The sequence below is a fragment of the Diplotaxodon limnothrissa genome, linkage group LG7 (assembly GCF_057381915.1).
Source record: "Diplotaxodon limnothrissa isolate DT_005_m linkage group LG7, D_limnothrissa_male_GT1.1, whole genome shotgun sequence".
In the NCBI taxonomy this organism is placed as follows: domain Eukaryota; kingdom Metazoa; phylum Chordata; class Actinopteri; order Cichliformes; family Cichlidae; genus Diplotaxodon; species Diplotaxodon limnothrissa.
The window spans coordinates 43818646-43844849 of record NC_140602.1 but is presented as its reverse complement, the minus strand read 5'-3'; the positions used below and the strand labels follow the sequence as shown (position 1 = coordinate 43844849).

Here is a 26204-nt window from a genome sequence, read left to right as displayed (position 1 = left end):
ACCAGCCGCGGAGAAGAAAGAAGTTATAAAATAGCTGAAATGAATACGAGTGATAAAAAACAATGAAAAGTGCCCAATGCAGGCAAGTCTGCGCTTCTCAAGCTGTTTAAAAAAAAATCTCAGTGAACCTTTCAACATCAGTATTTGACCTTGGTCCTCGGAGAACTGCACACAGGCACGTTTGCGTAGGCTGCATACAGTACCCATCCGCACAGCATCTGCGTAGGCAAATACCTACGCAAATGGACACAACTGCAGTACTATAAAATAGGCTTTAAGTCTCAGAGGGTTAATAGCACTGAATCTCTTTAATGATTTTTCTTTATACCCTTGTATAAACTAGACGGGCGCTCTGAAAGTGCATCCTCAGTCAACACCAATGTCTTGTCATTTAAAAAAAAAGTGATCCTGATTCATTTTCTCCCTGTTTCACATTCCCACCACGTTTCACGATATCCGGTTTTGTAGTGTTTTTGTGTGATCCTGATACTACACGCACAAAACATATGAAAACCTATATTCACCTTGGTTTGTAACTTGGCAGGGGAAAAAATATCCAGTGGAGTAATAATGAATATGGAGCATGTTTATCCCTTAAGTCTAAAACAGAAACTATCACCTATAACATCACACCTCTCTGATGAAATCCCTTCGAGGACTTGACAGCTAACATTAATAGTTTCAGCCCATATCAAGAGATATTTACTCCTGATCCTCACTGCAGCGAACACTTGAGCTGCCTGTTCTGCTGTTATCACAATGCCTTTAACACATCCAGTGATGCGAATGGGTTCATTAATTAGCAAATATGTCTATATCAACATGTTGTCGCAAAACACATGGTCGGCATTAACAATGTTTAAAGCAATAAGGAAATAGCAGCTTGAAAATGGGATTTTCCTTATTAATATGCAAATGTATGCAGCAAAGTCACCTCAAAATCTAATCGGATCATCTATTCTGTGGGGAAACTTGCAGTGTACAGTAGTGCAGAATTTTTCTTGCCTTGATTTATTTGGGAAAATGTGGCTGTGCAGTCCATTTGTTCATGCTGCCTGAGCATCTGAGCCTCACTGCTAACCACAGTTAGCCAAGGTCACTGCAAATGGCTCAGCCTCCACAGACAATTCACCTGCTTATTAGACCTAATTCAAACAGACGAGGGTGGGTGATTGTGTATGTCTGCGCGTTTGGGTGGATGTTTGTGAGAATGAAAGATGGGGAAGCGCGACGGTGTGTAAGTGTCCAAATATCCAAATGTGTGCGTAGCATCGAGCTGTAAGTGAGTGAGTGTGTATGGGTCTGTGTATATGTGCTAATTGCAGGTAAGTCCACCAAGGTCAGAGCATTCCTGCCCAGCATCTCAGATGAACTGAGGAGTCTCTGGGTGATGCTTGTGTTTACATACAGTATGGTGCAAAGGGGCATAAAAATGAGGCGGTTGTCATTTCTCTGTAGTGCTTCCCTTAAATATGATCTTTACAGATCATGGCACGGATCTGACAGCATCTCAAACGTGCACCTTGATTTTAACAGCCTTATCGATTATATTTCAGTAAAGCAAATAACTTTAATAAACATCTTGTCTGAGTAAACACCTTCATGATGTTTATTAAACACCTTGGCCTCAATAAATCCATGTCAGTGTAGGGGCTTTATGATACAGTTACAACACACCCAAGCTTAACTTTACTTTTTGGAAAATTTACCTCAAAGAGATTCACAGATTTTCCACCCAGGTAAAGTCATATCGGGTTAATGTATCACTCACTTCATTTAAATCAGAAGTGATTGGGTAGTTTGCTCAGTAGCTGTGTAAACTGACTGAGTATGTTTAGATTAACATTTGAGGGTAACTATTTTCCTTTCACAGTAGTATGCAAAATTCTTGAGCCACCCCTCATTTCTTTATATTTTGCTAGGGAAATGGGAAATATATGCAATGGTTTATTGACACATTTGCAGTATAGGTCTTGTAATTTTTTTAAAGTAGTCTTCAAGAATACTTCTCCAGGCCTTCTTTGTTCTCTGCCAGGATGATCCTACACTGCTTCAGTTGTTCTGTTGTGGGGAGCTGGGGAGGCCAGTCTTTGACTGATAGAGCTCCATGATGTGTTTTTCTATCCAGGTATGCTTTTCCTGCAATGACAGTGTGTTTGGGATCAATACCAATCAGATGCTTTCCAAATGGTACTGGATGGTGAATCAAAATCAGATGATACTTTTCTGTGTTCATAATTCCATCAATTTTGACAAAATCCCCAACACCACAGGTTGAAATACAACCCTAAACACTGACAGCGCATCAGTCTTTTTATTTTATTTATTTATTCTTTTTACAAATATCTGCAGACCTTGCTCCTGACCTCCTCTGTACATGCTGACAATGATGAAAAAAAAAATCAAACTGGGATTTCTCTGTTGCCACTGATTTTCAGTCCAAGTCCTCTGTAATTTAGCATACCCAAGTGTTTTCTCCATGTTTCCCTTTCTTAAGAATGGCTTCTTGAGAGACACCAATCTGCTGTAGATGGATGAAATGTTACACCAGATGCATCTCTCAGTTCCTGTGTCAGGTCTTTGCTGGATTTTGTCCTGTTTCTTAAGGATATGACTTTCAGCTACTGTTCATCTGCTACGAATTCTTTTGTCCTCCAGTTGTCTCAATATTTTTTACAGACACACTGCACACCGTGCTGAAATATGCAGACTAACATATCTTTGGGAATCACCTTGCTGGTGAAAAAATACTATTTTATGCCTGTTAAACCATCTTTGACACTTTTCATAGATTCAACTAAAAAACAAAAGGATCAACTCGTGTGTTTTTGAAACTGATAGTGACAGTACCGTAGACAAAGAGCCTGGGCATTATAGGGACCTTAGAAATGTGTAATGTATATACTTTTTAAAAGTATTTAATATATCTTCATACAAATTAAACACACATGCATGTCTCCAACACCAGATAAGCTGGGATAAAAACTCTTCATTCGCCCTCCTTTTTTCCCTTTTTTTAATTGCAGGGAGGATATTAAATTATAGAATCACACTTTGAGTCTGGCTGTTATTTGTAGCTGTGGGGTCTACAGACTTTTTTTGGCATCATATCTGCTGCCACATGGCCCCAAACACCACCTGAAAGCTATGCCAACACTCATTACTAATTCTGCCGCAGCTGCTCATTAAACCACACTTCAATTCTCACATCCACCTGTAAAGAGATCAGTCTCCCTTAGGGAGGACTTATTATCATCACTTTCCAATCCCTGCAGTGCTAAGATTAATGGCACCATCTGAGAAAAGAAAAGGTCGTAGCCTGGGTGCAATATATAGTGTTATCTATATTCACATATAACCACGATCCATTCCGCCCGAGTTGTTCAATGTGTAATGTGTTCAAAGCATCAGGTTGGGATTTTAAGGGCAGTAATGGAATCACACGTATCACTGAAGGATTTTTCAGGTCAGCATTGAAAAAATAAGCTTGTGGATGATCAAGATAACGGCCGTGTGATCGTGCCGTAAATGTCTGTTTTCTTGAAATCGTCAGACCGTGACTCACGAGCAGTTACAGAGTGATAAGCGCATGAGCCAGCAGTTTGTAAAAACAAAACAACAACAAAAAGTGCAGATGTAAGAGTTTTTGGCAGCAGCGTATAACAGTAGTCATCAGAGGCTTAGCGGCTGAAGGGCTGTTTAGCAGCAACAGAGCTCCTGAGTGTGCATCATCGACTCACAAATAAATACCTGAGAATGGAGTGTACTGTCAGACGTTTACACATCAATCAAACAGAACAGGTTTAGAAAGAACTGCTAACATCAAAGTGCACACTGAGCAGGCAGTGCTGGACAGGCTGTGGATCTTTTGCTGCGGAGCTTAAGTGGCGGGCAGAGGATAGAGTTGAAGGGAAAACAAAGAGAGGGGAGCGAATGATGGAGAAACGAGTGTAAGCAAGCGAAGAAATCATATATGCAAGTAGCCGAGCTTATCTTCAGGCATTCAGTCATTAGATTTATAGATGTGATCATGTTTAAATCATAAAAGCACACAGAATATTACTGCTTAAAAAACAACTTTTCAAACACCAATCCGGCACTCAAGTATTCTCACTCGAGATTTATTTCCCCATCTAACAAGAACATTTTCAACTTACCAAGTTGTAAGAAAAGGAAAGTCATTATACATATATATATATATATATATATATATATATATATATATATATATATATATATATATATATATATATATATATATATATATATATTAGGGGTGCAACGATATTCGTATCGATATTGAACCGTTCGATACAGTGCTTTCGGTTCGGTACGCATATTGATTGATTGATTGATTGGTAATTTATTTCAACATGTGAACAATATACAAGTACATTTAGAAAAGAAATGAGAGAAAAAAAAATATACAAATTACATACAAAAAAACATTCTGATTAATTTACATGTTGAAAGGGAGTGGGAAGAAGTATACACTTATTTAATCCCACCCCTGTCCCATAAATTATCAGTGAATATTTAGTCAGCTTCCTTACTGATATAATTTGTAATAAAAATAGTGAACAGATTTCTGATATACTATATACTATAATATCACATCATGAATTTTTTGTTTGTTTGTTTTTAAATAGAGACATTCACTTAATTTAAATATTTTCCTTTTCTTTATAGATCGAGAAGATCATATTTTTATAACTCTTTTTGAACAGTTTTATGTTTGGACATTGCTTTAATTCCATATTCAGTTTGTTCCATAGTTTCACTCCTTGAACAGAAACACAAAAGCCTTTTCTTGTAGTACGTACCCTCATTGTTTTGAAGTTACAAAAACCCCTTAAATTATAACTTCCTTCTTTCAAAAAAAACATACTCTGAATATTACCTGGCAGTTCTTTATTTTTTGCTTTGAATAGAATTTGTGCTGTTTGGAATTTCACTAGATCGTCAATTTTCAATATTTCAGACTGCAAAAATAGTGAGTTTGTATGTTCCCTATAACCTGCATTGTGGATGATTCGAATTGCTTTCTTTTGAAGAGTAAAAAGTGAATGTAATGTGGTTTTATAGTTATTGCCCCAGACCTCTGCACAATAGCTTAAGTATGGTGAAACCAGTGAACAGTAGAGAATATGAAGTGATGTTCTGTCGAATACCTGTTTTGCCTTGTTTAGTACTGCAATGCTTCGTGATACTTTGGAATGAATATATCTTACGTGAGCTCTCCAGTTAAGTTTTTCATCTATTATTACCCCCAGAAATTTATTTTCACTGACTCTTTCAATATCAACACCATTTATTTGAATCTTTGCATTTGTATTTAAACTACTATTTCCAAATAACATAAGTTTAGATTTATTCAAATTTAATGATAATTTGTTTTTATCAAGCCAGAACTTCACTTTACTTATTTCATTAGTCATATCCTCCAATAAATTCTGCAGATCATCACCAGAGCAAAAAATGTTTGTATCGTCAGCAAAGAGAACCATTTTTAATACTTTGGACACTTTACAGATGTCGTTAATGTACAAGTTGAAGAATTTTGGACCCAAAACTGACCCTTGGGGTACACCACAAGCAATGTCCATACATAAGGAGCAACCACCATTTATTTTCACAAACTGCTTTCTGTCACTTAAATAACTCCGGACCCAATCTAAAACTACCCCTCTGACACCATAACGTTCCAGTTTTCTTATTAATATATCATGATCTATAATGTCAAATGCCTTTGTCAAGTCTATGAATAACCCAGCCACATATTGCTTTTTGTCTATGGAATTTGTGATGTATTCTATTGAATCTAATAGTGCCGATGATGTTGATCTGCTTGATCTGAATCCGTACTGACTCTCAGTGAGTAGTTTATGTTTATCTATAAATTTTTCCAGTCTGTTTTTAAACAGTTTTTCAAGAACTTTTAAGAATTGAGGTAGTAAAGAGACAGGCCTGTAGTTTGTGAAATGGTGTTTGTTTCCAGATTTGTATAGAGGTATAACTTTTGCTATTTTCATTCTGTCTGGAAATCGACCAGTTTGAAATGATAAATTACAGATGTATGTAAATGGTTTTATAATAGCCTCAATGACTCTTTTAACCACTATCATATCAATATCATTACAATCCAAAGATTTGTGATTTTTACATTTTTTGACAATTTCAAGAACTTCATTTTCATCAACGGCTGTGAGAAACATAGAATATGGATTTCTGTCAATCAGTGTATCGGGTTTTTCCTGTGCTTTCCCAGGATGAGTGATTGTTCTTGCTAAATTTGGTCCAGCAGTTACAAAGAATTCATTGAGACTATTTGCCACAACATCCATATTGTATTCTTCATGGTCATTACAAATGAAATACTTGGGATAGTTCTTTTGTCCAGTCCCACATTTTATAACACTGTTCAGGATTTCCCATAATCTTTTATTATTATTTCTATTTATATCTAATTGCTTCTTATAGTATTCCTTTTTACTAAATCTAAGTATATTAGTTAACCTATTTTTATATCTTTTGTATCTGATTTCAGCATCTTTAGTTCTCGTTCTTAAGAACTCTCTGTATAGAGCATTTTTCTTTATACATGCATTTTGCAGACCTTTTGTTATCCATGGACAGTCCATATATTTCTGTTTCCTACTATATTGCTTTATTGGACAGTTGGTATTGTACAGTAATGTAAATATTCTAAGGAATTTATTATAAGCACTATTAACGTCCTGTTCCTGATATACTTCACCCCAGTTTTCCTTCAATAAATCTTTTTTAAATGCATTCATTCTTTCTTCTGTTCTTACTCGTCTGTACTCTTTTTTACTGTCCATTTTATTGATCTTGTAATTCCTATCATAGATTGTAAAAATTGGAAGATGGTCACTTATGTCGTTAATCAAGAGTCCACTTACAGTCTTATTTTCAATGTCATTTGCAAAAATGTTGTCTATGAGAGTTGCACAATGTGATGTAATCCTGGTAGGTCTAGTAATTTTAGGGAATAGATTCATACAGTGCATTGTGTTTATAAATTCCTCAGTGGTTTTATGTTTATTTGGGTTTAGCAAATCAATATTGAAGTCTCCACAAATGAAAACTTTTTTGCGAGCTATTTCAATAAATGTTTCTTCTATCCAGTCTTTAAATGTCTCAATACTACTACCTGGAGCTCTGTATATACAGCTAATGATTACATTTTTACTTTTTTCTTTACAAATTTCAACTGTAATACATTCTAGTACATTATCAATCACCATCGTCATCTTTTCCACCACATTAAATTTCAAGGATTTGTCCACATACAAGGCCACTCCTCCTCCTCCTTTGTTTCGCCTAGTTATAAATGTGAATTCATAACCCTCCAGTTCAAAGTCTGTTCCTTTTTCCATATTGATCCAAGTTTCTGATAAGGCAATGACACTAAATGGATGTGAAAACTGGTTAAGATATTCTTTGATATGACTAAAATTAGCATAGAGACTTCTACAGTTAAAGTGGATAATTGATAATTTATTCTCAGTTTTAATCCTCTGATTGTAGTCTTTATTTGTATAGTAGCAGCAATGAGAAAAAGTTGTTGTCTGGATCTATTTCATATTCCAAGTCGTGTGTATTGTGATCCATATAGTTAAATGTTTTCAGTTCCAATTGATCATATTCTGCAACTGTCTGACTGATGCAGCTGATTCTTCCAGATGTATCTGAGTTCTTCCTTCCAGTGTGTGTCATAAGTGAGTGTGTGGTTGTCTGTTACCTTGTTTGCCGTCCAGATCGTGTTGCTCACTGATATTTTTCGAGATCCGCCATATTTTTAATGGTCAGAACTTTGGCTTCCTCTGGTGATCCGTTTAGTTTAATGAATATTTTGCAGTTCGTCGTCCAGGTGCCTTGGATTTTTCCCAGCTTCTTAAGGTGTCGCGCTTTTTTGGCTATTTCAGCGTTGTGTTTGGTTAGATGTTCATTGATAAAGACATTAGATCCTTTTAATTTTCTTCCTTGTTTCAGCAGCGTAATCTTGTGCTTTCGATTTACAAACCTTAATATAATAGCCGGTATGTTGCTGTTCCTCCTGGGAAGAGGGTGGCATGCTTCGACAGAGTTACAGTCCAGGGCAATCCCTTTGGACCGCAGGAAAGCAGCCACCTGTTGTTCCGTGGAGCTAATGTCAAGCTCTCCAGGTTCCTCGTTGCTGTCAGCGGTCACCGCCTGAGCGTATGACCGGGGTTTAATATGGAGCCCAGTGATGATGACGTCGTTTATCCTGGAGTATTGTTCCAGGTCAGCGACCTTACTTTCCAGGTATGCAATCTTTTTATCTTTTTCGGCATTTTGGATGCGGAGGAGCTTTACCTCCTCCACAATTTCAATGATATTTTTCTGCTGCAACCTGATAGTAGAAATTTCCTCCATTATGAAGTCAAGGGACTTTTTAATGTCCTCGACTTCCTCAGCTGTCGGTGTCCTCTTCGGCCCCATTTTATCTGGTTACCCTGGTAGCAGGGTCGGTCAGCTGATTCCTCAGTCAGCTGTTAGCCTGGTAACGCGTTGGCTAGCCTGCAATTACCTCGTTAACTCCGTTAGTCCAGTCCAATATCCTGTATCAAAGTCGTAATCCAGACAGGGTTGTACCAAAAGTTCCAACAATGTGAGTAGTCTTTGCTCCAGAAATTGATGGCCAAATTTCAAAAATCCACAGGACACGATCAAAACACAACTTCCAAACAAATGGCAAACAGGAAGTGACAAATGGCACTTCCTGTAGAGCTTCAGTACGGTCTTGTCTGAATGTATCGATATGTATGTATCGAACAATACAACATTTGTAATTTATTTTATCAACTTTCCTTCTGACGATGCTGTCTGTGTGGAGCGCTCAGTGAATCTGTGTTCGACTACTCCGCCTAGGCTGCACTGTCGAGCGCAGATCCACTGAGTGCTCCACACAGACAGCATAGTCAGAAGGAAGAGCGCAGGGCACCTCCCCCACCCTCATTCAGATCTGGCGTTTGGAATTATTTTGGTTTTCATGTGACGTATGACCCTGAAGGTAAGCGAGTCATGGACTAAAGTAAAACAGTATGTTGGATGTGCCATGCAATGCTCAGTTACATGGGTGGGAACTAGTGTGTTAGCGCAGTTAGCTCGTTAACGTGTTAGCCGTCTAGCCCCATGCACGGGGCGATCGGCGGTAGCTCGTTAACGGAGATTTGCCGTGTTGTGGTGTTAAGGTCATTTCAACGAGATTAACCTGAAAGCACTAGTGGGAACACAACGAATATGACTGCACATTTACGCCGACATCATCCTAGTGCAAAGACAAAAACAACAAGCATGCTACTAACTTTAGCCGAGTCATTTAGACAGCTGTTAGCACATGATTCTCCTTATGCTGCTGAGAATATAGCCCAGAAGAAGCGGATAGTATAGCTTTTATTTTGGAAAGAGACATTTCTCTGTAATAAACTCTCTTTTCCAAAGATGAGTGATTCCTCAATCAGATACAGGGCTTGCAATATCGCTAGCCTGACATCCTGGGGCTAGCGATTTTTTCAGTCGGGCTACCCTGCCCGTCGGGCTATTGTAGGAAGGAAAAATATATGTCAATGCTTTTGCATTCTTTCAGAAATGTAGCTGGGTAATTATGTCATTGGCATCGGTGAGCCACTGTCAATATGTGACATATTGAAATCGCGTTTGAATTTGCGCTTGTTTTTTTGCTTTCACTTTGCAATCGTGCGAACTGTGTATAGAGAGCGACAGCACTGATCTGTGAGTGATGATAATTTGTGCACCAATTCCTCTGACATCGTCTTATTAATCGTTAGCTTACTATGCAAACATGACAAGTGAAATCTCCCGCAGCTTAAACATGTGAGAGGTTGATCGCGCAGAGAATCGCTGAGCTTATGTGAGTGAGTGTGTAAAAGCATTTCAGTTCTGCTGAGCCAAACAAGACAGGTCAGGGTGAAGAAGTGACAGCCAAAGAAAAGCTTACCACAAAACGGAGAAGTTATGACAAATCAGACTATAAGGCAAAAAGAAAGTGCAGCTTTATGGTTTCATGGACAAAAGAATTTCTGTGGCTACAATATGATGAGCTATATAACCAGGGCTGCACATAAGTGGTCCGCAGGTGCGCATTCGCTGTCAAAATAAAAAACACGCACAAGGGTTAGGGTTAAATTTAAAAACTGTACTTTTGAGTTAAAATATATATTTATAATTTTAATAAATGACAAATTAAAAATGCATGAACATTTTTTTTGTATCGAAAAAATATCGAACCGTGACACAAAAGTATCGAACCGAACCGAACCGTGAATTTTGTGTATCGTTGCACCCCTAATATATATATATATATATATATATATATATATATATATATATATATATATATATATATATATATATATATATATATATATATGTATATAAAGCTCAGTTTGTAACACTTTATAGTATGGCCCGCACAAAGGGTGTAATTTCCCTGTAATTAAAAGTAATTTCAATGGATTAGATATAAAATTATAATAATTATTATTTTCATCTACAAATATGTAAATTTGGTAGCTATAATAATAGGAAACAAATAAAAAAGACACACTTTAAGTACTTTTAAGTAGCACATAACTTCATGTATTTTACAGGCAATAAAAAATAATTAAATTGTAAGTAAATTTAAGTAGTTTTTTAAGTACTGTGCAGTTTCTTGGTAATATTGGGGAAAAACAAACAATATTTCCGCATCTTAAGTACACTGCATTTTTCCGGGTCTGGGTTGTATTATGGATTGGATTAATCAGACGTTTTTATAGCTATTATCCTATAACTATTATCATCCATATCTATACCTAGCCCAAAAGTATAGCATATTTACCATGTGATTTATGAAAACACTGACTGATTTTCTGCAAAATCATTATGAAATTGTACAAATTGTTTCCTGTGAAATAAACTTAGTTGTTAGCCCCTTACTCTAGCTTACCTACCTGTAAGTATTTGTAAGTAAATTTAATTTCATTGTAATTTCAAAGACAATTTAATTACACCCTGAGTGTAATTCCCCTGTAGTGTTACACTTTTCCCCTGTAAATCAGTAACAAGACTGTTAAGTTCTGCATTAGTGGTAAACGCATTTAGTTGGGCTAATTTAAACCTGCCTAGTAAGACACAAGCAGCTCAAAAGTAGTTTAAGGAGGAAAAACAGCAAATAACTGACAGGTCTTTGCTTGGAGTCAAGCTTGGAGTTTAATATTTTATTTTTGTGCGTTATTATATTCCTTGTATGCTCTGTTCTATATATTGTTCTTCATATTCTAAGCTTATTTTCTATTTTCTTTGGTTGAGTTTCCTTATTGTTTTTTCCCCGAGGTTTTTTTCCCGCCCTTCCTTGTCAAGTTTGCGTTCCTGTGTCCCCTGTTTAGTTACTTCCTGCTTCAGTCTTTTACCAGATAATCTTCTGTGCATTGTGTTTGGATTTTCTTCTCCTTGTCTCATTCATTGACTCTCTTCACCTGTGTCTTCTTTTCGTAATTGCCTCATGCTAATTAACTAATTAACTAACTAATTACCTAATTATCCCTGCTATTAGTATTTGATTTGGGTTACTGCTGCTTGTTGGATCGTCCCAATTTCACTTAAATAAAGGGTTAATTTGGCTTCAGGTCTGCACCCTGGGTCCAAAGCATTCACCAACCATGACAGATATATTATACATACATTAACATCTTTAATTGGCTCCATGTGTATTGCAGTGAGATGAACTTCTCATAATTTAAGATAATGGACATAATGACAAGAAAATGGAAAAGTTACTCATTGCAGAGTAATGTGATCACCCTCCTGGATGCCATGTAAATAAAATGGTTGAGGGGATTTAAGATGTTTTCCCATTTTCAAGCTTTACATCTCATCTAGCAAACGGAAAACTTCATTCTTTGAAAAATGGCTGTGAAATAGCATTTCTTCAAAGTCTTTAGCGAATCTAAGTCATAAATATGTAATGAGGAAGGAAATTAGTTTTGTCATTACAAACTCCATTATGCAATATTGTCCCAGAGTAATACTGGACTGAGAAAAAAGGAAGTTCAATTACAATATATTGCCTTTTTCTATTGAGATTCTGCTTTAACAGTGTTTTAGAGTTTTTAATTGTCTAAGATCCCATCGAGGAACAAGTGACTGGGACAGTGACTCTTTGCTTCATTTATTGGCGATGAACCTAAATGTTCTCGAGTCAACAAAACGGTGACCTTGGTGCTAAACAGAGATGGCAAAAAATACCAGACTGTTTGAATTTGTGATTTTCCAAGTCGGATAATTATACGAAGCATAATATCACGGCAAAAAAGAAAAAGTTGGCACACAAATCAATACAGAAGCCTGAGGCAGTTGTTCTATATAGAATATTATATCAATTTACTGTGTAGCTTTATTGATAAACCATGCAATATGGAAGCCTCTTTAGATGTGAATGAATCTGAAATCAACAAATAATCCACAGGCATTTATAATAAAACCTGAATAATTGCCCCATCTGTTTCTCGGCAGAAGCCAGAGGCTGTTTCTTTTCTTTTTTCTTTTCCTCTTCTTTTTAAAAGACACCAAGTCTGTACATCTCAATTTTCAGTACATCTTGGCTGCGTTATGGTGCTACACAAATGTGAGAGCTGCGAGTAGAAAGGTGGCTTCACTGGACTGAAAAAGAAGCTGCCTTATTTCACAGAGCCAACTAGGGCCAGGCTGGAGGCAGCATAAAGCAGGTGATTGACAGCAGAAGGTTTGCAGCAGCAGGATGGAGAGAAGCAGAGTAAAAAGAGAGACTGAGTGATATGAAAAAAAGCAAAAATGTTCCAGTCATAAAACAGCAGGACCTCACAGCTATGTGCATGCCGGTCCCCAGAAGCAGATGTTGACTCCATGGTTTCAATGCGGTGTGCTGCTGGATTGCGGCCAACTGCTTTTTCCAGGTCATCTGAGACCTTATGCGGACCACCCCCACCCCACTTGTCCCCCTAAACCACCCACCCATGTGCAGTTACATCCTCACCCACCCCACCCCTGAAAAAAAGGCTGTATCTCTGACCGAAAGCCCCAAGTGAACTGAGGATTATTTCAACAAGGAGATGCCACAGGGACAAAGTCACCAGGTAATTTGTTATCAAAAAGCTGTAACCTTTCTGCCTCCGGTGACAAGTGATTCATCCACCTGAACTCATCCGTCTTGCAGTCTGAGCAGCTGCTTTTGCTGCCACAAACCTGCTGAAGAAGCTTACTTTCCTCAGCTGATTCTGGCTGGATAAACCTGACCTGTAATCCCTGGGAATAAAGTCTGGATGATTTTCCAACATCAACTTGAGTTAGTAATCTGTTATTAATGTAGCAAAGTGGAAAGCTCCTGGCACAATTTTCTTCCACGGAAATTACACTTTTCACTTTTTGGAAATGTAACACTACGTCACATTTGGCTCTCACACCTTTTAAAATGTGGGCTGGCTACGCAGCACTACTTCACTGGTGGAATCGAAATTAATGACTCACTAAATTTATCATAGTTCGTGTTCTAATCAAACAAACAAACAAAAAATTCTTTCCTAAACACAAATGTCAGCCTTGCTGTGGGCGTAGTCGAAAGGCCGATGGATCGACTGGTCTACATCTAGGGCCACACTACCACACGGTGAAAATAAAGCTTTCTTCATAAAGTTTAGATAAAAGCTAATCTTTGAAAAAAAAAATATTATATTGACGAGCTATCCACCCACCCATGACCCTGAACTGGATACACAGCTAAGAAAAAGGATGGATGACATTGGTTATAATCAAATACTTCACTGTGCAGCTCACAATTACCCAGACATCTTCATCTTGCTAACTCCGTTTTACACACTGCTTTACTTTCTGTTCTGCTATTAAGTATCACGGCTCACCCACAGTCCCTTTTGCGCGCTCAGCCCTCCCACCAGTGGAAAATTCCTGCTTATCGACCTGTTTCTTCAATCCTCAAGTGCCCTGATGTCCTGCTTTCCAACCACCTCTTGCTTCATTTTGCTTTCCTTCTGTCCTACCTTAGATCTATTACCCTGCCTGTTTCATCATCCTTCTGCAGGATGTTGTGGTCCATCTGTCCTGCATGCCACACTCTCCCTAAAGCAAAACTTATAACTACTGTATGCTAAGTGACATAAAAACACTTGGCCAACCAATAGTTGTTTACCCAACAGATCATACACAAAGAAACCTTTGTGTAAACCCTTGATTAACATTCACATATATTTTGCTACTTTATTCATATGCACATACTGATATTTATGTTGTATTTATCTAATTATTACAAATAATTAGAAATCAGCTGTCAAAAAACAGTTTGTACCTGCAAAATCCTATGAAAGTAGCACAAAGCAGTACCAGCCTCAACTGTTTTTGAGCCTGTTCTCAAGCTCTATAACGCAAACGTAAAATCATGTCTAAAATCAAGTGTAAAATCTGTACTTGTACTACATGCATAGACTGTATTTTAAGTTCACGCAGACACCTTGCTGCTGCTCATTGGTGTGTGAATCTTTTGAAAAGCCTTGATTTGAGCAGTTAGGCCATCAAGGGAAGGAAAAGCATGCTTAGTCACAAAGCATACCCTGCTTTCTCATCTGTTTTTACCTAAACCGGGCCACAATTTACAAACTGAATCTCATTCTGTGTCAATTAAGCATTGTAACTCAGAGGACACGAATGCATTAATAATAGATTAAGAGAGCAGCGGAGTCATTTTCCCTCAGACCTTTATACAAACTGACTTCTTTTTGCAGGCAGAAGAGTCTCCCCCTGCAGGCTATTAGACAGAATGCAGTTTTAAGACATTTCTACTGATAAACTGTGACAAATTTTTATTTGTTATTCTCTTCCATTTTAAAATATTAATACTTAGACTAGCAACTCCACAACCTCCATTCCAACCCTATATAATAAAGTATAGCGTTGCCAATATGTCATATATAAAATAATAATTTGGCTGACTCCTTCCATCAGCAGCTTCACTGCAGGCCAATATCACAGCAATATCAGTGGGTGAGAATAAGCAGAGGGTGATTCGGGGATATTTATCAAAAGACCTCCCATCTCTAAAGGGAAAAAAATCCAGCCACACATGGGAGTGAAGAGCGTGGGTGTTACTCTTTGTTTATGTGTGCATATGTAGTACCAAAATGTTTATTTATTCGTTTTCTCTTCCCCTGCACTGCTCTTTAGGTTGATGTCTATTGCTGCACAGCACACACAGATTAAAACAAACCGGCTGACACACCACCTACCTTAGATCATCTCCCGATGGCGTGTGCGAACCAGCTCAGGCCAACCATATGTTTCACCGCCTCCTCCTCTGCTGTTTAACACTAAGCTGGATCCCTGACAGATGGCCCAGCTGCTTTTAACATGCCCATATTATCTTATCATGTACTGTATAAACAGCAGACTGTGACCTTTCTCTTTAGGAATTATAAAAAAGGCATCGGTATTAAATCTGAAGACTTAAAAAAAATAAAAGCCCTGTCTCATTTATGAAAACTTTATGAATAATTTACACAAAGGTTTGTGTATGATCTAATAAGAAAGACACGTTTGCTGATTATATTAAGTTCGATGTATTCTTTTTATTTATTTATTTTTACAAAATACTCTCAGTCAATTAAAAACACCAAAGTTTTCCACTTTAATAAGGGACATCTAATCTGTTCTAATAAAGCATGCACAGATGGGAAATCATTTTAAATAGACTGAGAGAGGATTTTTACTATATTATAGTTAAAACAGTCAAATATAAGTAGCAAATGTTTCCAGTGGCATGTTCCTTCCAGCCTCACGAGCTGGGTGCACTTCTAAGCTTTCAGTGGTTTGTAACCGTTTACAGCAGGGGTCCCCAATCCCAGTCCACGAGGGCCTGCAGGTTTTAGATGTGTCCTTGATCCATCACAGCTGATTTAAATGGATAAATTACCTTCTCAACATGTCTTGAAGTTCTCCAGAGGCCTGGTAATGAACTAATCATGTGATTCCGGCGTGTTGACCCAGAGTGAGATCTAAAACCTGCAGGGACACCGGCCCTCGTGGACTGGGATTGGGGACCCCTGGTTTACAGAATAAGGTCTAGGTCCTAAAAAAAAGGATCATGCATCATTTGCAGGACTTGAAATTCATACAAACCTCTAAAAATCCCTTAAAGCTAATATTTATCTATATGGTTACAGACAGATAAAAGCATCACATCTGAAGAAAGAGGGAATTTATTTTGATCATTAGGATGATTCCTATTTAGGTTTCATATTTGTATTATACATTACTGCCTTAACATAGCTACTCTCACTGGGAATGAAAATAAGGATTCACCGTCTGTGGACTCGCTGGTTTTATTGCATCTGGGCGACGACGCTTGCGTGTGACCTTAAAGCGTCCTGTTAATTTTCCCTACCTCCAGGATAGATGTCTCTTGTTCCATTTGTTCTGAGGGTTCAAGCTTCGCTTCCTGCGTCCCACTGTCCCCTCTGTCTCGGACACGTCAGGCAGAGAACATCTGGGTGTTTTCATCAGCCCTAGTGTTTCTTGGTCTGCAGGACAGAAGAGATACATGCACATATATAAACTAATTCAAATACATGGCACAGTTACCATGTTATTTTTAGAGAAAACTAATTAGCTAGTGTATGAATGCATTTTATGCTTGCGCATGAATAAGGACATGTGATCCATCACTGTTCAACATCTGTTTGAAAATGAATGCTTCAGTAGTTGAGAGTCATGTTACACTGTATGAGCACATATACGTACACAGCTGACTGAACAAAAGGCTGCAAGAAGCCATTTGGGCCAAAACATATACATGCTCCCCAACTTCCCCTTCAGGCATTTACTGAGTAAAAGTCGTGATAGCAAACCTATTACGTCAGAACTAGTGATATTTATGGATACGCATGTAGCGCAGTCATGATCTGCATTTCAGAAGTCAGCAGGCCTCCAAGAACTTGTACGGCCTTTTGGCCACTTTAAGAAAGAGAGGCTGCCCGGACTCAGAGCCAAGACGCTGGAGCGGCCCGTGGAGATTACTCGGATGGACATCCAGGAGAAGGCACCTGTCACAGACGTTTTGAACCCCATTTCTCTTTTTATTCCACCACAACCACAGCAGCATTTCTGCACAGTGACGAGACACTAAAATGGATTGTGCTGATACCTGAACCATCTGTTCAATCTTGCGAGTATAGGAAATGCTGTGCCTGCGCTGGAGCTATCTCTGATAAAGTAGAGGGTATGTCTGAATGAAACTGTGATGCTTTGTCTGAACAACAGATCACCACAAAGTTACCGAACAGTATTATGTAACTTTATGTATTTTTCTAGGACACTGATTCTTTTCTTTATACATTTTTTTGGATCTTGAGTTTCTAATAAAGATTGATTGACTGTATCTCATCCCAGGAAGAAGTTTAACATCCTCCAAATCCACAGTTATTTCTGGCATTCCCCACTACAGAAGCACAAAAAAGGGTCATTTTACTGATAATTACCCCAAATAATTGAGTCTTACTTAAATAAATATTCATTAAATATGTTCAGCTTCACCCTAGCATCACATCATGTTCCTCAGATGGCTGTCCACGCCCCACAGTTTGAGAAGCAGCGCTTTAGGCTAGCAAATTATTCACATACAGTATCCTGTTCTCTACCTTCTATATTTGTGTATGTGCGAGGGAGTAGCCTGTAAAGAGTTTTGTTTGTAGAGGAGAATTGCTGTCTGTGCGAGTGAGTGAGACTGCCAATATGCACCGCGGGAAACTATGAGGGCCTCACATGAGAGCGAACAGTAAAACCCACACTAATCAATATACTGCTCCGCTTCAGACATACCAGTGTTATCAATCACATACAGTACAGTAGGTACATAGCAGTACTGTAATTCTGCTTTGTGTGGTGCGGCAGCAAGAATGATTTATGCTTACAAGGTGTCTCATGACATGGAGACAGCTGTGCAATATAATGCTTTTCAGTACATAAGAACTGAAATAAAAGCTACCTTTTTATTGTTCGGTGGTTATTGTGTCAAAGCGTTATTGATTCGCCTCTGTTGCTTTTCTGTTGGTAGGAATGCGTTCTATTGTAAGGCATACCTTATATTTTCCTCCGCAGGCGTTTACTCTTACATACGCTGGTATCAGTGAACATATAAAACCAGCCATAGTGCTCCTTCCGTAGAGCAGAGCTTCGCAATCAACCTAGCCACATACCCAAGACTCCAGTCTCCTTAAGCCCTCCAAACTTCTGCATGGCTTTGATGGCCTTGGTCAGGGCCTCCTTGGTCTGAAGCTGGCCAGTCACAGGATCAGGCGGTGGGAGGTACCCAAACTTACTCAGCCAGTCCTGAAAGGGAAACAGAAGACACAGAGTTTAGTCGTCACTCCAGGCACCTGAAAATATTCAAGTGCCCTAAAGATGTTGAGACCGTCTTCAGTTTGATCTCTACTGAATCATATTTGTATATTTAGGATCAAAAAGAGCTTTGTGCTTCTGTGCAACTGTTTGTGCGTCCAACAAATGAAAAACCGTTTTCCTTCTCTTAACAGAAATTTAGACACTATTTGTCAGCATTTTTTTAATTGCAAGATGTTTGAATGGCAGAGAGCAAACTTTAATTCTTTTGCTAACATCTGACTAAACCAAGTCAGGTGTGAAATAATTAATTTAAATGTTATGTAATATATATAAATTAACCCCTTAAAGCCTGAAATATTAAATATTTGCAGGAAAATTTTTTTTTGGGGGGGCAGATTTTTGCAATTTCACTTTAATTTCCCTGTATTTGGTGGAAACAACAGTAGACGACAATGTGGGGAATCCCCGCCCCGCCTCATTGTTTTGTAATAAAACAAATATCATTAACAGCTGTTCGCTGACAATGAGCCAGTATGCACAATATTAGGATCTTGGATGTTTCTTATTTATATGCAATCATTTTTAAAAATATAAATGCTTTTATGACAGGTCGAAACATGCACTGCAAGAGTCCTGTACCACGATTAATTCAGATATGCTCTGTCAATTTTATTATGAAAACTTTCCGAAGGTTATTTTTTGATCTTGTGTATCATGAGTTTAAATTGCAGCTAAATCCATCCTCTTCCTTTTTCTCTCAGTGCGTCACACTCAGGTATCCATTTCAGCTCAAACCCTCAATTTCCGTGAACTGATGGCTGGTCTGACAAATCTGTTTTTTAACGGTTTTAATGGTTAGATCACTACTCATCAGAAAGGAGCAACAAGGAGCTATAGCAAGACAAGGTAAAACATAAAAACAGGATTTTTAAGACCCATTTGACTGATATTTGGTGATGTAAAAATCTGATATTCAGATGTATATTTTTAGACATGTAATATATAAAATGGTTTGCCTGACTCTGCTCGGATCAGCTGGCTGTCATATTTGTGCCATTCCAAAAACTTGTCCCTGTGATGGACAAACCATGCAACATTAATACTCATAATAATGTTGAAGGGTGTTTCCGCTGATTCTACAATCTCTTATTTCCACCAGTATTTCCACTCGGAAAGGAAGGTTTTGACTTGACTTGGTTTTTAGAGTTTTCTATAGTTATATATGGGAAATTGGCTGAAATTGTCCCCTCATTAGACTGCAATTCACTGATTGGTCAGGGAATGACGTTAGCCAATAGGTCTTGAGAGCAACTCCTTCACAGGAATCAAACCTGCCATTTTTGAAACCTGGCATTGAGGCAACGCTGTGGTCCAATGATGAGATGTAGACGTTTACCATTGGTTTAGCAGCAGGTATACCATCGCCATTATTGTGTTGTGTTTCTGTCAATGTTATATGACGACCCCACCCACATTGAGGCGGGGTCGTCAAGGGCTTGGGTTTCATAAAAGCCTTTTTTTCTATATTAGAGGAAACAAGCTGTTCATGTGTTTGCTTACAATATCTGAATGCTTCCCATATTTAGACCCTACCCTTATGTGGACATTATAATTTAAGGTTACGTATAAATGCTACCTTATATTTTTATGTCCTGGCAAATGTCGGGCAGACAGCCCTCTTTTCATTACCAATAAAACTGAAGCAACTGTGTTCGATTTTGTTGCTTTTAATACCCGTGTTCACGGCAGGTGGCTGCAACTGGATATAAAAGGATATTGGAGGGCAGATCTGCTATTGAGACATAATGTTCACTTTTGCTGTGGTACAAAGGTTAGAAAGATGAGAGGCAAAAATTAACATAAAAAAAGAGCTGATTCAGAATACTGAATGGCATATGAGCTTTGGCTTGATACAGTTGACACATAATATGTGTGTCACCTGGGTGAAAGGAATTGAGATTCTGGGGCAGGTATTGCTGAGCAGGAGGTTCTAGATAAGCACTTTAAAGTTCAAAAGCAACCTGGCCCACCTTTCAGTGACTGAAGAAAATGTCAGCGTACTCAATGTTCTGGCAGGAAAATAATGATATAAGACTGTATTGTTGTTACGTTTCAGTCAGTGTGAGTCTCGCCAGCTAGAGCACAAGGTCAGGTATATAATAACACCTCTGCAGCTACTATAGATTCAGGAACTTGCTCGAGGTCCACCTTACTAATACTTAATCCTAGTAAATCTAGTAAAAGAATGACTTCACTGCATCACCCTACAGCTGCTACGTAGAGGCACTCACTGTAAATGTTTTGTGTGAGAAAAAAAACATGGCGGCAGAAGTACTTGGCCTTGTATGCATTAGTGGACCTTTTGGCTATACTTTCGCTGAAAGAGCATCAATCAAAAGTGTTAACTTTGCAGTTAAAGGCCAAGGCAATATGTGCCGCACATTTCACACTTAAGCAGTTCAGTGTGCATTAAGTAATCACAGAAATGCATTAGAGCGTTTATGGACCCACTGAAGAGGAAATTGAGCAGAAATCAAATCAAATAAAACAACACCAGGAAAAAAAAAATGACAATTTGGGTGAGCATAATTAGATTTTTTATAATGTTTACAAAAGACTCCTGAAATGCAGTTTCTGCCTTTCAGTTCATATATGGAATGTATTTGGAAGTATTACACATTACACATTGTGGCAGCCAAAAACTCACTAATGCTAATGTGAAGGTACGTAGGCAAATAAATGACACCAAAAGCCACATTTGATTACACTAGAACACACTAGAAGAGAGAAACCTTGCTGGGAAAGAAAATGTTATATATGATGAAAGGAATGAGACCAGCCACATGAGTTTATTCGCTCTAAATCTGTGATTGACTGTAGCACGAGGGGCTCATGCAGATGGAGGAGACTCTGCAGTTCTTTAATCGTGCATTATTAAAAAATGCAAATATAAAGAAGCAACGGCACAAAACAATGTCTGCATCCCCATATTCTTGGTCTCAAATGAGAAACACACACGCACAAAAAGCATAAAACACATTCTGCCAAGCCTGCTGCCATTTTATTGGGCTCTTTGTCTCAACAATCCGGTTTTTGTAGTCTCACAGTTTCTCCACTGCGGGTGGCATGAAAGTTTAGATTTCAGAAATTTCTTGTCTCTGTTGTATGAGAAGAAGAAAGAACAAGTTGAGGAACAAGTAAAGAACTGGTTTTAAGGTTGTTTGATTTATTTAAGGGCAACACGAGAGATGGAGATAGTACAAATGTACTTGAAACACACAGAAAGATAACTGCCCGTGTACTGCTGTATTGCATTTCCAGCAACAGTAACAGAAACATGTATTTTCAATTTGTGTCCATCTCAGTTCTAACCTTTAAGATCATTTAATATAACAAACCCTCCAATCCCTCAACTATTACCAATTCAGGAAGTTTTTAACCCTACATCAGACTAGCATGAGCATAAAAGTAAGTAATACTACTAATAATACTGTGAATGGATTTTAGCTTTGGTGCCTCACAGAGAAAACATGATTACAGCCATTTCCATGACTCTGCAGCTTTGCAAGCAAACTCAGCTACATGCTTACACCACGTCGACAGAGCCAAGGGCTGGGGGCACCCTATGCCCCCCTTCTGAATATGCCCCTGGACTCTGTTTCATTCATATGAATTTTTAAAGGCTTGGTAACCTAAATGTTCCCTAATTGTGCATTTAGACTATATATCTATAATAGGCTTTAGCTGCAATTTATAAACCCTTTGTTAATTAAAAAAAAATCTACTGCCAACTACCTATGGAAATAATTTTTTGTCCAACATTCCTGCCCACAAACATCCATTGCCAGTCTCGAATAGCAAGTAGAAACCAGTGTGACCTGTACTTAACAACAAAGGCGAATAAGTGTGTGGAGGTTTTGAATGAAGAGGATGAAATTCTGAAAATGAAAGAGGAAGAAAAAACCCAAACTTGAATATCCTGGTATTATTTGGCAGGGAACCTGTTTATTACAAAGTTGTACTTCATTTTTTGTGTGTGTGTTTGAGCACAGAGCAATATCATTGTCCTATCCTGTCAAGAACCCCCAAATCCATCATCCATCTCACTGTCAGGGCTGCTTACCAACTGTTCACAAAGGTTACTCTGAATGCATGTTTCCACATATAAGACCAGAACTGTGTGAAGGTCAAATAAAGTTTGAACTTAACAAAGCAAAAACACTTAATAGAAAAGCACAGTAGGAAAAAATGAAGACAAGACTGGAAAAAGAAATGTAAATGGTAAACTGGAGAAAGATAGCGACACAAAGGAGACCACTGATGAAAAGGACGTCTTAAGTCTTAAGATCTGCTAATGCTCTAGGGAACTTTCTGTTGTACAGCCTTGTAAACATCAAACCAAACCACTGACTATGATTTCACACACCACAAGAGAGACAGGGAGTGTGTAAATGCGAGTCATGCATGAGTCATGCATGAGCCGCATGAATAAAATTGACCAAAAGCAAAGGCACTAAAACAGAGATGTGCACACACACACATAAAGGGCATCCTGTGTTACCTATTAGTCTTATTCTATCTGACCGTCCTAAAAATGGATGTTCTTTCAGAACGAGGTAGGAGAGCAGGTCAGGTAAGCACCGCATCTCCCGATGTGTGTTTTAATACCAACTGCATGTGTGAGTTGCATCCAAAAAAGAAAAAGCTTTTAAAGTTTTTAGCCAGATTGGTTTTATGAGTTCCTGTGACCATTTGACTGCTTTTTCCACCATTAAAACATGTTTCCTATTCAACAATGAGAAGTCAAATTGAACACAATAGCTTTTGCTTATAAAAATGAACAAAGTGGGAACTTTAAAAGCCAACAGTGGCAACGAATTGGCATTAAAAAGGCACATTTACAGTTATATGGTTTTACAGTTATAATATACCAGATTTTAGATAAAAATGGCCAAAGGAGGAGCTTATTATGGAGACATATAGCCACTTTTTGTGGGATTTGTAGCTGCTTCCTAATGAGACCCTTTGATCTCCCAGTTGTTTTAATCTAGAAACGAAGCAGTACAGAGGAACTTCTGCAACAACGCAGAAGAGATAAAAGAATAAATACATAACTGCACACAGACTCAATCTTTTAAACACATCATCCAGCAAACACAAAAAATATCTTTTTTTTCTTGTATCATCGTCAGTCTTTTTCATAATACAATCTACCAATTCCTCTTGCACAGTAGGTCTTCCCAATTTTCCCATTTACATGAACATGCTATGTTTTGTTATTTGTGTGCCAGATCAGGAAGCCAGTGAAGTCATACAGAATGCAAACTGTTAGTAAGAGCTACAGCAATATTTTTTATTATGCTTTTACCAAATCAGTTGTATAAATTCCTGTGACCCTTTCATTGCTTTTTCCATTGCTTTAAATCAGGTTTCTAATTCAACAGTGTGAACTGAAGCTGAACACAACTGCTTCTGCTTACAAAACTGAGCAGACAGGCCCTTTAAAAGGCAACAATGGTAAGGAATTGGCACAAAAAGGATTTAAGTTTTATGGTTTCAATAAATTACTGCATCTATTTCCCATGTTTTGTGCAAAATGTAAAGAAAAGAGGGGTGACTCATGCACACATGTTCATATAATTAAATCCCTGTTACGTATTAATTCATTACTGGTTTGTTGGTTTGATTATACACACTGAGTGAGTCACTTTTCTATGGTATAGTGATCTCGCCTTCTGCCTGTTAGTATGTTTTTGTGTCTTTTATATTGTTGGAGGACTGTGCCATAGTACTCAAATATGCTAAGAGCTTCAGGACAGTCTATGCTTCTGGTTGCACCTTAGCCCTCAGTCTATTTAACGTTCACCTCCTTCCCTCATGCTCTCTCCCCGTCTCCCCTTCTAACACCGACTCAGCGTCGCCCCTGCATATCTTGACATGAGGTCAGCCAGTGAACATGATTTAAATCAGTTTCCTACAAAACAGAGGCGCATGGGATAGAAGAGCAACAGAGTGGGAAAAAAAGGGCACACTGATGAGAACACAGCAGCAAGTTAGCGAGATTACAGCGAGTTAACAGACAGTAACATGAAGCTGATCTTGTCAGCTTGTCCTTATCGCTCCCAGGTCAAGATGAGCAAAATAAAGATTAGATGTTGGACCAAAGCAGCATGGGTGTGGGAGACAGATGAGGTAGAGGTGAATGTAATGTTGCACGGTTTAAAGAAAACAAATGGCAGGAAATACTTCGTGTGCTCAGGGGAAGCATACATTCACGGTGATATTCACAATATGTGGAAATCGCTGCGTTTAGATTACTTTATGTTAAGAGCACTCAAGGGCTGTTACTTAAAAAAAATGTGATTTACTTGCAGGAAAGGGCAGTGCACATTGAGTAACTTGGAAAATCCTTCTGGACTCGTTGTGCAATTTGTTTCGAATGTGTGGCTTCCTGACATATAGCCATTTTTGTGGGATTTGTATCTGCCTCCTAATGAGAGTCTTTGATCCCCCAGAGTTGTTTTAATCTAGAAATGAAGCAGTACGGAGGAACTTCTGCAACAACACAGTAGAGATGAAAGAATAAATGCACAACAGCACAGACTCAACCTATTAAACAGAAAAGCTTGCAAACAGAAACAGATAGGTAAGTGCATCACCTTGTGTCATCGTCAATCCTTTTCATAATGCGATTTACCAATTCCGCCTGCACAGTAGACCTTCCCAATTTTCCCATTTACACAAAATGAAAACACTATGTTTTGTTATTTATGTGCCAGATCAAGAAGCCAGCGATGATACACAGAGTTCAAACTGATTAGTGAGAGCAGCAAATTAAGGGAAAAAACTAACTTCTGTTAAACCCCCCCGCCCCCCCAATGTGTTCACTGATAATGATAGTGATTATGTAACATAATTATATGTCTCATCTATAAACAAACGGTTCACTGTTTCACTACGACGGTGCACTTTTAATCATGCTTTTCACAGCTCTCCTAGCAGACTGCGGGGCCCGAGTCTGTAGGTTTAGTACAGTACATTACACTTCGGTGAGCGTGCAGGAGGCATGCTGTGAAAATGGCAAAAGCCCTAACAGGTAACGTCAGGGCCATCCTGCATGGAGTTTCTCATTTATCCCACTCCAGGATGTGGCTGACTGCATTTTTAATATTATTGCTGTTGTACTTTGGGATAATGCTTCTTCCAATCTTCCATGAAAACAAGGCACACATGATAAAAATAAAACCAGCCTTGATTTATCAAACTGTGGAGGAACTGTGATTTTGAGATGCTTCTTCTTCTTTTTTTTTTTTTTGAATGTGACCGGCTGTCACAAATACAATTTTTATCTGTAGTAATCAACAGTGAACATTCAAGGATTTTATAACTGCAAAGTTGTCTGACAAAATCACCACGCACAGAAGTTAAAGCTGAGGGCTGTGCTGTTATTTCAGCTGTAACTGCATCAGTGGGAGATACAGTGTTAGACAGTGGAACAAGAACACAGAGACAGAGAGAGAGGCAGGTGTGCCCGGGGGGTTGGAGAGCAAGATTTTAGTTCACTCAATCAAGTAACAACAGAGCTGCGTTCATTCAGTGGGGTGAACTGAAGGGTGATGATCAATGTGGGATAGGTAGGCAGGCAGCCAAGCTGAGACTGTATATTTTTCCACAATTAACAAATATTCGCATCCCCAAAAATGAAAACCAACATCTAACCAGTGAAGTAATCTTAGTATTCCAAAATCACTGCCTCAACGTGATGCACTTAGGTTCAT

General features: G+C 38.3%; 1 protein-coding gene across 1 annotated transcript in view; it reads right to left on the bottom strand.

The window, feature by feature from the left end:
- The window catches only part of mmp17a (matrix metallopeptidase 17a), a 119803-nt gene that overhangs the window by 31804 nt on the left and 61795 nt on the right, over positions 1–26204 (bottom strand). The window contains exons 2-3 of the mRNA XM_085359737.1: positions 18282–18414; positions 16472–16607 (exon numbers count right to left, since the gene is read on the bottom strand). Of these exons, the coding sequence (XP_085215863.1) occupies positions 16472–16607; positions 18282–18414 (269 nt within the window). The remainder of the gene's footprint in view (positions 1–16471; positions 16608–18281; positions 18415–26204) is intronic.